We start from the raw sequence: 13,933 nt of genomic DNA on the forward strand, positions 1-13,933 counted from the left end.
CCATTCAGCCAGTCTATGTCTTTTGGTTGGAGCATTTAATCCATTTACATTTAAGGTAATTATCGATATGTATGTTCCTATTACCATTTTCTTAATTGTTTTGGGTTTGCTATTGTAGGTCTTTTCTTTCTCTTGTGTTCATACCACATATTCTTAATCCATTCATCTGCTGATGGACACAGGTTGCTACCATATCTTGGCAAGTGTAAATAAGGCTACTATGAACACTGGGGTGCAAGTATCTTTTAGAACACCACATTAACAAACTGAAAAAGAAAAACCATATGATCATCTTGATAGATGCAGAAAAAGTTTTTGACAATACTCAACACCCATTTAGAATAACAACTCTGCAGAAAGTGGGCATAGAGGGACCATAACGCAACATAATAAAGGCTATATATGACAAACCCACAGCTAAAATCATACTCAACGGTGATAAGCTGAAAGCATTTCCATTAAGATCAGTAGTAAGACAAGGATGTCCACTCTCACCACTTTTACTCAACATAGTATTGAAGTCCTAGCCACAGCAATTAGACAAGAAAAAGAAATAAAAGGAATCCAAATTGGAAAGGAAGAATGAAAACTGTCACTATTGGCAGATGACATGACACTATAGAGGAAACTGAGCAGGACCCTGTGGGGACCCTCCCAGGTGCAAGTCCTTTTCATGTCCCCTGTTTGCTGTTTGTAGGAAATAGGCTTCATTCAGCCTCCTGATGTTCCCTGAGTTCCAAAGGGCAGATTCAAACAGTTGCTAATCAGGGAAGGAAGGGAATGTAGAAACAAAGGAGGAATAGTCAAGAAACAACTGTGCAGCAATAAAGCAGGGTCCTGGTGCCTCCTCAAGGAATATACATAACAATACCTTTGAGTTCTCCTACAGGAACTAAGGCCCCCCACTCAGGTTGAGGATGGTCACTTCAGGCTGAGCACAAGATTCCTGGAATACCACCCTGTTACCTCACGACCAACCAATCAGAAGAAAGTGTGGTGCTTCCCTGGTGGCGCAGTGGTTGAGAATCCACCTGCTGATGCAGGGGACACAGGTTCGTGCAAAAAAAAAAAAACAAAGTGTGCACACAGGAGAAGATAACAAGACTCTGACCACCTCCAAAATGATTCTCCTTTTAAAAACTTTCATGGTCAAGCAGAATCTTCAGAGTTGGTTTTTGGACACAAGTCTACCTTCTCCCCAGGTTGCTAGCCTCCTGAATAAAGCAACCTTTCTTTTCCAACCAATACTTTTCTCTCAAGTACTGGCCTTCAAACAGTGAGCAGCTGAACCTAAGTTCGGCAACATAGACAGGAAATCCTAAAGATGTAACCAGAAACTATTAGAGCTCATCAACAAATTCGGTAAAGTTGCAGGATACTAAATTAATATACAGAAATCTGCTGAATTTCTACACACTAACATTAAACTATTAGAAAGAGAAATTAAGGAAACAATCCCATTTACCATCACATCAAAAATAATAAGATATCTCGGAATAAACCTACCAAAGGAGGTAAAGGACCTGTACTCAGAAAACTATAAGACACTGATGAAAGAAACTGAACAACACAAACAGGAGGAAAGATATACTGTGTTCTTGGATTGGAATAATTCATACTGTTAAAATGGCCATACTAACCAAGGCAATCTACAGATTCAATGCAAACCCTATCAAAATACCAATGGCATTTTTCACAGAACTAGAAAAAATAGTCTTAAAAATTGTATGGAAACACAAAAGACCGAAATAGCCAAAACAGTCGTGAGAAAGAAGAACAGAGATGGAGGAATCACGTGCCCTCACTTCAGGCTACACTACAAAGCTCCAGTAATTAAAACAGTATGATACTGGCACAAAAACAGACAATAGATCAATGGAACAGAATAGGAAGCCCAGAAATAAACCCACGCATTTATGGTTAATTAACCTACAACAAAGGAGGCAAGAATATACAATGGAGAAAGACAGGCTCTTTAATAAGTTATGCTGGGAAAACTGGAGAGCTACATGTAAAATAATGAAATTAGAACATTCTCTAACACCATACACACAAATAAACTCAAAATGGATTAAGACCTAAATGCAAGACCAGAAACCATAAAACTCCTAGAAGGAAACATAGGCAGAACATTCTTTGAAATACATCATAGCAATATTTTTTTGGATCAGTCTCCTAAAGCAAAAGAAATAAAAGGAAAAATAAAAAAATGGGACCTAATTAAACTTAAAATCTTTTTGCACAGCAAAAACAAAAAGACAGGGACTTCCCTGGTGGCAAAGTGGTTAGGAATCCACCTGCCAATGCAGGGTACACAGGTTTGAGCCCTGGTCCAGGAAGATCCCACATGCCGCAGAGCAACTAAGCCTGTGCACCACAACTACTGAGCCTGCACTCTAGAGCCCACGAGCTGCAACTACTGAAGCCCACAAGCCTAGATTCCGTGCTCCACAACAAGAGAAGCCACCGCACCACAACGAGGAGTAGTTCCCGCTTGCCACAACTAGAGAGAGCCCGTGCGCAGCAAAGAAGACCCAACGCAGCCAAAAATCAATAAATTAATTAATTAAAAAACAAAACTAAACAAAAAAACCCAAAAAGACTTTATTGAATGAATGGGAGAAAATTTTGTAAATGATATGACTGATAAGGGGTTAATATCCAAAATATATAAACAGTTCATACAACTCAACATCAAAAAAAGCAAACACCCCAATTAAAAAATGGGCAGAAGACCTGAATAGACATTTTTCCAAAGAGGATATGCAGATGACCAACAGGCACAATAAAGTATGCTCAACATCACTAACCATCAGGGAAATGCAAATCAAAATCACAATGAAATACCGCCTTACATCTGTCAGAACGGCTATCATCAAAACTAACACAAATAACAAATGTTGCTGAGGATGTGGAGAAAAGGGTACCCTCATACACTGTTGGTGGGAATGTAAATTGGTGCAGCCACTGTGGAAAACAGTATGGGGGTTTCTCAAAAAACTAAAAATAGAACTACCATATGACCCAGCAGTTCCACTCCTGGGTACATATCTGGAAAAAAAAACAACAAAACACTAATTCGAAAAGATACATGCATCTGCTTACATTTTTTTAAAAACCCTAATTTTGAATGGAGAAATATTCCCATTGAGAGGGGAACCATAATTTATTCATTTAAGTGGATTCCAATTTTCAGTGTAATGAACAATGTTTTGGCAAATAAAATCATTACACATAAAGCCCTGTATATTTCAGGACAGATTTTTTATTTTTTATAGATTTAATTTTTAATTTATTTTTGGCCGTTCGGTCTTCGTTGCTGCGTGAGGGCTTTCTCTAGTTGTGGCGAGCGGGGGCTACTCTTCATTGCAGTGCGCAGGCTTCTCCTTGAGGTGGCTTCTCTTGCTGTGGAACACGGACTCTAGGCGCGCGGGCTTCAGTAGTTGTGGAACGTGGGCTCTAGAGCACAGGCTCAGTAGTTGTGGCACAGGGGCTTAGGTGCTCTGCAGCATGTGCAATCTTCCCAGACCAGGGATCAAACCCGTGTCCCCTGCGTTGGCAGGTGGATTCTTATCCACTGCGCCACCAGGGAAGTCCCCAGGACAGATTTCTAAAAGTACATTACATGTTTAAAGGTCCTTGGTATATACTGTCAAACTGCCCTGCAGAAAGTTCATTACAAATTTATAATGCAACCAGCAGAGGATAAAAGAGCCTATATGTGAAACAATTTAACAACTGAAAAATGCCATGTTATTGTTCTAATTTGAATTTATTTGAATACTAGGAAAGGCTAATTTTATTTTCTTATGACTGTACCATTAAAATGTCTTCTAATGAAAAGCTATTACATTTTGTGATTTATAAGATATTTCTTACAAGTATTTCTTTACAGATTGTTAAATGCTTTTTTAAAAATTAAAAACAAAATTTTTATTGTGCTAACATATATATAACATAATATTGCAATTTTAAGTGTACAGTTCAGCAGCATTAGTTACATTTACAATGTTGTTAAACTATCACGACTACCTATTCCCAAAACTTTTTCATCACCCCAAAGAGAAATTCTATACTCATTAAGCAGTAACTCTCCAATCTACTTTCTGTCTCTCTCAATATGCCTATTAAAGATATTTCATTTAAGTGGAATTATTCAATATCTGTCCTTTGTACCTGGCTTATCTCACTTAGCAAGTGGTTTCTATGGCTCACCCATGTTGTAGCAGGTAACAAAATTTCATCTTTTATGGCTGAATAATATTCCATTGTGCTTAAAGCACATTTTGTTTATCCATCTGTTCATGGCCATTTGGACTGTTTCCACCTTTTGGCTACTGGAGTAATGCTGCAATGAACACTGGCATACCAGTATCTGTTTTGAGTCCCCGTTTTCAATTTTAGTGGGATATACCTAGGTGTGGAATTGCTGGGTCATGTAAAAATTCTATAGTTAACTTTTTGAGAAATATTCCAATGCTTTGGGCTTCCCTGGTCGCACAGTGGTTGAGAATCCAACTGCCAGTGCAGGGGATACGGGTTAGATCCCTGGTCCAGGAAGATCCCACATGCAGCGGAGCAACTAAGCCCGTGCGCCACAACTACTGAGCCTCTGCTCTAGAGCCTGCAAGCCACAACTACTGAGCTCATGTGCCAGAACTACTGAAGCCCATGTGCCTAGAGCCCGTGCTCCACAACAAGAAAAGCCACCACGATGAGAAGCCCGTGCACCGCAAGGAAGAGTAGCCCCCGCTCGCCCCAACTAGAGAAAGCCCACACACAGCAACGAAGACCCAACACAGCCAAAAATAAATAAATAAATAATTTTTTAAAAAACCCCTCAAACTATTAAAAAAAAAAATTCCAATGCTTTTTTTTTTTTTTTTTTTTTGCGGTACGCGGGCCCCTCACTGTTGTGACCTCTCCCGTTGTGGAGCGTGGGCTCCGGACGCGCAGGCTCAGCAGCCATGGCTCACGGGCCCAGCCTCTCCGCGGCATGTGGGATCTTCCCGGACCCGGGCACGAACCCGTATCCCCTGCATTGGCAGGCGGATTTTCAACCACTGCGCCACCAGGAAAGCCCCCAATGCTTTTAATTTTACTTTTTAAAAAAAGTTTACCTAGAAACTCAATTTAAAAATGGACAAAGGAGGGCTTCCCTCCACACCCACTAGGATGGCTATAATCAAAAAGTGTATAATAACAGGTATTGGTGAGGATATCAAGATGCTGGAGCCCTCATACATCGCTGGTGGGGATGTAAAATGGTGCAGCCAAATAGTTTGACAGTTCCTCAAAAGGTTAAACATAGAGCTACTATATGACCCAGCATTTCCACTTCTCAGTAAATACCCAAGAGAAATGAAAATATATGTATACACAAAAATGTGCACATGAATGTTCATAGGAGCATTATTTAAACAGCCAAAAAGTAGAAACAATCCAAATGTCCATGAACTCATAAATGAGTAACCAAAATGTGGTATATTCACGTGAGAGAATATTATTCAACCATAAAAAGGAATGAAGTACTGCTATATGGTACAACATGGGTGAACCCTGACAACATTATGCTAAGTGAAAGAAGCCAGTCACAAAAGGCCACATAATATATGAATCCATTTATATGAAATGTCCAGAATAGGCAGATCTATAGAACTAGAAAGTGTATTAGTGGTTTTGAGGAGCCGAGGGCAAACAGGGATGGAGAGTGACTGTTGATGGGTATGGAGTTTCCTTTTGGGGTGATGAAAATGTCTTGAAATTAGACAGCATGTGATGGTTGCAGAATTCTAAATAAACTAAAAATCACTGAATCATACACTTTAAAAGGATAAATTTCCTGATATATGAACTATATCTCAATAAAGCTGTTTTTTTTTAAAAAGAATTTGTGTGAGAGAAAAACTCTTTGGAAACATGGGATCCATGGAGACAGAGAGTATTATTAAAGGAAGCCTTTGATAGTGGTAACTACCACTTAGAAGTGAAATTTATAAGGAATTACTTCTTGTTCTATCCAAATTGCAAATTATACTTTTATTCTGTATGTTAATAAATCCAAAGCAATTATATTATGATGTACCACCCACAAGTATGGTATTAGTTAATTTGCATGTTCTCATTACAATTATTTTTTTCCATTAGGTATAAGGCAACCTGAACTAAATTTATCCAACATGATTCCATACTTCATCACTTTAGTAAAGATCTATCCCAACAAAAACACTTAAAACAAATGTTAATAGAAGAAATCTATGAAGGGACACATTTTCAAAGGACAACAAAGATATGAGATGGTATTTGATGTAATGCTAGTTACTGGGAATACTTGCTATATCTGGCATATTTATTTACTCATTAAAACTATTCATTTACATTTTCCAATCAGCGTATGAGACCAAATTTTACTAATGTCTCTAAGTTGTTTAGAATTTTAATAACACTATGCCCAAGTAAATTTTATTTTAAAATCAAATTCTAATATAGTGCAAAATGTTAAATGAATTCACAGCCATCACTGCAGTTCTAATTGCATGCTTTATCTAAAGACTGGAGAAGATTGTGCTAAATTATATGGAACCAACTAGTGTTCACTGTTTAGGCTATCCATTAACTGCCAGTCAAACTAATAACAGCAATCTCTTCCCTAATTTTCATGGTGCAGCTGTTTATAGAATATCCTGGGCGTGTTCACTTCAATAGATACATAATAATGCAGACATTCACAATGAAAGCTGTATTTTTTTGTTTTCAAATTTTCCTATGGACTGTACATTTTTTCCACCTTGCATATTCAACCACTTTCTTAAATTAACCGCTTTAAACAATCAGTAAATAAACTTAATTGCTATATTGTGGTTTTAAATTTAAAATCTACACTCCGAAGCCCAAATTCCAGGAAGACAAACCAAAAAAAAAAGGAAAGAAAGAAAGAAAAAAACAAAACTCCTTTGTTCTTTTTAAACTGCAATATAAAAAATCTCCAGCAGAGACTGGTTATTTCTTTCCATGTGATTTACCAAGGAATGCCTATGTGACATTTATACTGACTTTCCTGTAATGATCTTTGAAAGTTAAATAGATATTAATTTCATCAGCACTAACCAACCAGAATATTTACCATTTCTAAGTATTGATACATGACTCAGGCATTTCAATTACTCAATGCAGAAGATACAGAAAATTGTTTTTTTGTAATACTGTATAACAAAAATTCAGTTTTTTAGAACATTAATTTAAAAAAAGCTAAACTTATTGATCTGTATCAGTGGTTGCCAGTATTTTGGATTTCAAGAAATGAAAAAATTAAAAAATTAAGCAGACCTCAATTTGCCAAGGAAAAACATTATTTTATAAAAGAAAGGACATCCTAACACTAGAAAAATAGGGCATGCTTTAAACTGATACAGAATAAAGGGCATCCTTTAAATTGATAATATTTAGCATTAAGAAAACCTTATGCCAGTCTCCTTATTTTTCTCACTTTGGCAAATACTACCAAAAACTTTGACACAGCCTAGCAACTGGGAACCACGCGTCTATATTCCATAAGCCTAAAAACAGTGTTTAGATCACCTTTGCAACTATATAAATTCAATGAGCCTTGAAAAGCAACAACTTACAATTCCTGCCTAAGCCTTCTTATCTTGGCCTTAGCATCTGCCAGTTCCACTGACAGATGTTGTCGACTTTCCGTTCGCTTCATGCCTGGAGAACCACAAGGTGACTGTGCAGATGAAGAGGCATGGGGTGGAAAATGAAGACCATCCCGCTCTTCAGAGAGTTCAACGATAGTCTAAGGAAATAGAGAAATAAATCACAGAATCACTTTTAGTATTTTACATATCAGAGAACCAAACACATCAAAACTAGTCACTAAGTCTAAGTATTATACTGCAACATCAAAAAAGAATTCATTGGTCAAAAGTAACTTTGTCATATTTAGCTGTCATTTTTTAAAGTTTTATTCAACAGTAGAAGGATGAGCTATTTAGTAGATAACACAAGAACAAGACTTAATACTTCTTTCCCTTCCCAGTGTTTTAACCAAAAAAAGTAAATTGTGATAAAATAAGAACAGATAGCAACTGTTGGAAAGGCATAAAAGACTTGTTGACATAGTAAAGAAATTAACTCAAGAGTGATGTGTCTATAATTGTGCTGTCCAACATGGTAACCAGTAGCACAAGGGGCTAATCTCAAATTTAAAGAGTTTAAAATACAGTTCCTTAGTCACATTAGCCACACTTCAAGAGCACAACAGCCACAAGTAGCTAGTGGTTACCGCACTGGACAGTGCAGAATTACAATCCTGCCATTCTCGCAGAATTGGACAACACTGCTCTAGAATCGTAAACAGAAACCTCAGAGGGAACTAAAAAAACCTCAGAAGTTTAGTTCAGCCTCTTAATTCTGCAGCTAAGGTAACTGAGGCACAGAGATTGATTTGCCCATGATCTCACAACTAGCTCATAGCAATGCCAAGACTCCAGACCAGTCTCTTCACTCCATATCCTATGCTCTCTCTTACAATACTAGTTCTAATCTGCTTCCCATCTCAAAGCTTAACTTTATTCCTTTCTCTAGAGACCCACCATGGGACACAAATCTTCTATTTATCCTAAATCTGAACTTTAAGGGCTATTTAACCTACATGTATCTCACTCAATCATATTCCTCCATTCCCCTAATTTTCCTCTTATTGGAAAATTCTCTTAATCTAAACCAATTTCTCAGATTTTCTTTCAAACTTCCCAGGCAAACAGAAATCGTCTTTGGTAGACATTTCATCTGTCCTTCTACTCCAGATGGAATGGGTAGAGTTACACCTTAGGAACATGAAATCACCATCCTCACTTTGTTTCTCATCACCAAGTCTTACAATGCCCTCATTGAATCATTACTTTTCTTCTTCTTTTTTTAAACCACCCATCAGAATTCATTTCTTTATCCTTGCAATACATTTGAGCACCCAAATCAAGGTCTGTCCAACTACTGCTTTCACAGATTCCAGTATTCCTACTGATAAACCTCAGGATATGACCTCCCAGTTCCCTTTCTCTCTACAACTCCACATCCACTTCCAATCCAATACATACAGGCTTCTCCAGTGAAAGAACCATTCCTCTCTTGTGCCATATCACCATTCCTATGCCTGAACCTCTAATCACTCAATTCCCCCTTTTTGCCCAGTCAAATAGATTATTCTTGGCTACCTTTCTACTCAGCCTGGAACTACAATTAGGCTGTTAAATGTCACCCTTACTTTCTAATTTAACACCACCATGCCATTCTTTGACTATAGCTCACTCTTTGAGGAAAAAACAAAAGGGAACTAATATTTATAGAACCCCTAGCTAGGGGATTTTCCAACAAGATCTTATCCAATACTATAACTGGCAATAGAGGCTTTACATCTATTTTAGACATAAGGAAACTGAGGTGCATATAGATTAAATAACTTAACCAAAGTTACACATCTAATGGTTAGCTATAACAGGAGTTCAAATTCAAGTCTGACTCAAACACTATGTCATTTTCCTTACCTACCATCAGTTTTTCTATTTCTGCTCCAAGGTGATAAAGAATTCTAAAAAACAAAACAAACCAAAAAATATATACAGCCCTACTACAGAAATTGCCATCCACTTTCAATTAAGCTCTTTCCAATGCCCATCAATTCTTTTATTGAAAATCTTGATGATTTCCTGGCAAAATTTTCCCACAATGGCTGTTGTAAATATATTCCCTTTTCTCTACATAAGCCCCCAACTACAAACTGCTATCATCACTTCCAACAAATGACCCCTTCTCCAACTTGTCAAAGAAACAAAACCACCTGTGATAAACTCCTCCATTTTTATGCATCTCTTATTATCAACATATATTCCTTACTTCTATAACATTTTCAATTTCTCTCTTCCTATTGGTTTTTTCTCCTTGTTTTTCAAAGACATACAAGTTTCTACTATCTAGGGGAAAAAAAAATCACATTTTCCCTTTACTATCCTTCTACTATTTCTCTTTCAGTGCTACTTTTTGAAGAGTGGTTTGTTCACTGACATTACTTCATCTTGTCCATCTACCTAGTATGTCCAGCCCAACCTCCCTGTCTCTGTGAACAGAGACTACTAATTTCCATAGTAGCCCAAGCTCAAACTTCACAGAATCAACTTTTATCTGTATATTTTCTTACTGTCTCAATTATCTTTAATCTTGCCTTCTAACATCTCCTGTCTTTAACAATAACACCTGCACACAGTATTAACTAAATATCTCTTTCATGCACAAACTAGAACTCAATTTTATGCTACCTTACAATTTTTCATTTACAATGTTTTTTTTTTTAATAAACCAGATACAATCTTTCTTATGCTTCCTTGGTATCCCTGATGTTATCCACCATAGTAGTGTGCACAAAAAGAGCTGCTCAAAAATATTTAACTGAATGATTCATAAAACGGAAAACTCAAGAAAAGTACTGAAGACACATACTACGTTTGAAATTAGCAGGTGGTGAAATTAAAGTATCAAGAACTTCCAGGGCTTCCCTGGTGGCACAGTGGTTGCGAGTCTGCCTGCTGATCCAGGGTACACGGGTTCGTGCCCCGGTCCGGGAAGATCCCACATGTCGCGGAGCGGCTGGGCCCGTGAGCTATGGCCGCTGAGCCTGTGCTTCCGGAGCCTGTGCTCCACAACGGGAGAGGCCACAACAGTGAGAGGCCCGCGTACCACAAAAAAAAAAAAAAAAAAAAAAAAAGAACTTCCAGATGCCAACAAACAGAGCACAAAAGATCTATGGGCTGCAAAATATTTTTTAAAAAGAAAGAAACCTGGTATTGAGAAATAAGAGTATCCAGAGGTATTTTCCATTAAAGATTATGTAGACATTTTGACTTTTCTCTAATAGTGGTAGTTTCTTGAGCTCAAGAACTCCGAACATTTTCAAAAAATCTGACAGGAAATGTTGTTAAGGCATACCTTAAATTTCTAAAGCCTTCTCTGATTCTTCCAATCCTAGACATTCCACTAACAGTTGCAAGTAATATCTTCCTTCTTTAAATTCCTATAGTATTTTTTTAGATATATGTGTCTTTTTTGGTACTTGTCACTTTCAAATTTTTATTACAGTTAATTTGTTTATTAAAATAATTTCCCTATTAGATTGTAACAATCTTTGGTTCTTTTTTGAAAGTTTGTCAGTTTGTTGCTCCCACATACTCTAGCACAAGATCTTGCAAAAAGCAGGTATTTATTAATATATGTTGAAGAATGAATATAAAAAGATACAACAATGCTAAAAAAAATTCTGGTGACAATAATTCTACTTATAGAACTCATCATTAAGGAAAAGAATCAGAGATGTGCTCAGCACAATCACAGATTTAGGCAAAGGTGTTATAAGGTTAGGGACACAAGTGTTGGAGTTAGAATGGACAAGTTACCTAACTTCTCTGAACTTGAGAATCTTCATCTATAAAATGGGGTTATTGCACAGACTTACTAAGATAGTATACAATAAACTTATAGCACAAAGCTTGGCATAAACAGTGACGATAAATATTTGGTTTTTAGTAAAGGGAGAAGACTGAAGAGATTCTTGTTTCACAGCATTAAGAACAAAAAAAATGAAGAGTAATTAAAAACAGGGCGACCAAATTATATTTTCTAGATCAAAGTGAAACAATTATTACAAAAGATCAATAAAAACAGAAAAAAGGGCTCTCTGTTCTGACAAGGGGGAACATCCCCTGGGGATAGCCTGTGGCACCCAATTCTTGCCATGCCAGCAAGTGGAGGACTTAAGTGCTTTAGATGCCCACTTCAACTCCCAGGGTGAGTACTACTGCTCGCCAGGATACACACTGCAATGGGAGTGGACAACAAAGCCTGGAGCGGCCGACCAGCCTGTGATGATATGGAACCTCCCAGAATCAAGTGCCCAAGTATGAAAGAACACATTTCTGATCCTAATAAGCTGACAGTCCTCAGTGTGCCGGGAGATATCCGAGGGAACAGACACAGCAAACAACATTCTACTGATGTTATTCTAAAAGGCCTCCCCCGCAGACTCAAATTTTCCTGAAGGAGATCACAAGATACAGTACACAGTCTATGACAGAGCTGAGAACAAGGGGATCTGCAAATTTCAAGTTAAAGTAAGAGTCAGATGCTGTGACAAAATTCAACGTCCCAGGGAACAGTTACATGAAATGTCTAGCAACAATAGTTATAGAGCCACTTGCAAGTTGTCCTGCATTGGTGACCACAAGCCACAGGATAGCCCTGCCTGAGTTTGTCAATTCAATCTGGCTTGGTCTGGCACGGAGCCCACCTGTGCAACCATGAATATCAATGTGGGCATCAGAACAGCAGTCTTATGACATCTGGATCAGTTTTATGAGAAAAGGAGACTCCTCATTGTGTCCACACCCATAGCCCAAAATCTCTACCGGCTGCAGCAAGAAATGCTACAGCAAGCACAGTGTGACCTCGATCTTCAACACATCATCTGGTGCTGGCAGGCATGTTCCCGACCCTCTCAGGATAGGAACAAAGATTATGCCTCCAGCACTAGCTCTGCAGTCCAGGCAGAATCCCATTCTATTCCTTCACTATGGTGCTAGCGGATAAGCACAGCATGGACAAGGAGCGCTATGTCTCCCTGGTGACGCCTGTGGCCCTTTTCAGCCTGACTGACACTTTCCCCTTGGGAAAAGAGGAGATGGTCTTGCAAGCTGAAGTGGACCAGACCTGTAACACCTGATGGGATGGCTCCTCTCTCCACAATTTTCTTTCTACATAGTGCTGTGTACACAGAAAGGCCTTAAAAATATCTTTAATGTACAGATTTTTGTTATTTTTAAAGTCTATTTTATTATAAGCTTTCTCTGCACTTAAAAATTAGCACCAAGCTATCTGTACTTTGAAGTGCTCCAAAAAATATGAATATGATATTTACTTTCTCTCTTTACTCCATCATGGCTAGTTAATTTTGTAGAGAAATTAGAAACCACAGCCATAAACATTGCTCTCAATATGCTATTCAGTGTGATACATAACTTTCTCCTATTTTGTTTTTTTAATATAAAATTAATTAATAAAATATTTTGGAAGACAAAAGCAGAAAAAAGTTAAAGGGAAAATGTTAATAAGAACTTGTTTCAATCCAATTGAATGATACCGAATTATTATATTTACATACTGTATTTATATGTGTCTAACATTTTTCACAATTATTTTTAATTATCTTTTCTAACTAGTCCACTGTTGATCCAAATTGAAGCTTTTTTCCCCCAGAGAAGTGAGTTTAAAACAGCTAGAAACTTGTTTTCCAAATACCTGAGGCAGGAGAATGTGACTACATTCTCCTGCCTCAGGTATTTAGAAAAACATTTTTTTTCCTTGTTAGAAAAACAAATTCAACTAAAATGCTTAATCAGGCAGAATAACAGATTTTTAAACGGTTTTTCAAACAATTATGCTATATAGTGTTTCACATTCCTTTTAGTTTTGACACAAATCATGTAATGACAAGTATTTTGTTTATATTTCTCCAAAATAACATCCTCCTTCACTCCATATTAATTATTTCATGTAAGTGAGATCAAACAATTTTTACATATCCATCAGTCATATGAAACCAAAGTACAGATTTTTAGAAGTAATTCCTAAGAAGCTGGAAGACACCTTTTCAAAATACCTTTAATATCTTGAAACGCAAATAGAGAAATGTTATAGAAAATGGATAAAACAGTAAGAAAACACTAACGTAAAAAAAGATATAGCATATGGTTCAGATTGAAAATAAAGTGATCTAAATATCTCAGGGTAAGGTTGATATATACTAGGGATGTTTTGCAACTCACTCTTTTCTTCCTTTGGTCTCACTGTCTTAGATTTTTTAAAAAAATTTAGTTGTTGCTCTAAA

The 13,933-nt window shown here is 37.2% G+C and overlaps 1 protein-coding gene across 8 annotated transcripts in view; it reads right to left on the reverse strand.

The window, feature by feature from the left end:
- CCDC88A (coiled-coil domain containing 88A) overlaps window positions 1-13,933 on the reverse strand; it is a 128,125-nt gene that overhangs the window by 64,698 nt on the left and 49,494 nt on the right. For all 8 annotated transcript variants that reach the window (XM_024118995.3, XM_024118999.2, XM_024118996.2 and 5 more), the window contains exon 8: window positions 7,626-7,798. In XM_024118995.3, the coding sequence (XP_023974763.1) occupies window positions 7,626-7,798 (173 nt within the window). The remainder of the gene's footprint in view (window positions 1-7,625; window positions 7,799-13,933) is intronic.

Source organism: Physeter macrocephalus, chromosome 12 (assembly GCF_002837175.3).
Source record: "Physeter macrocephalus isolate SW-GA chromosome 12, ASM283717v5, whole genome shotgun sequence".
Lineage (NCBI taxonomy): Eukaryota > Metazoa > Chordata > Mammalia > Artiodactyla > Physeteridae > Physeter > Physeter macrocephalus.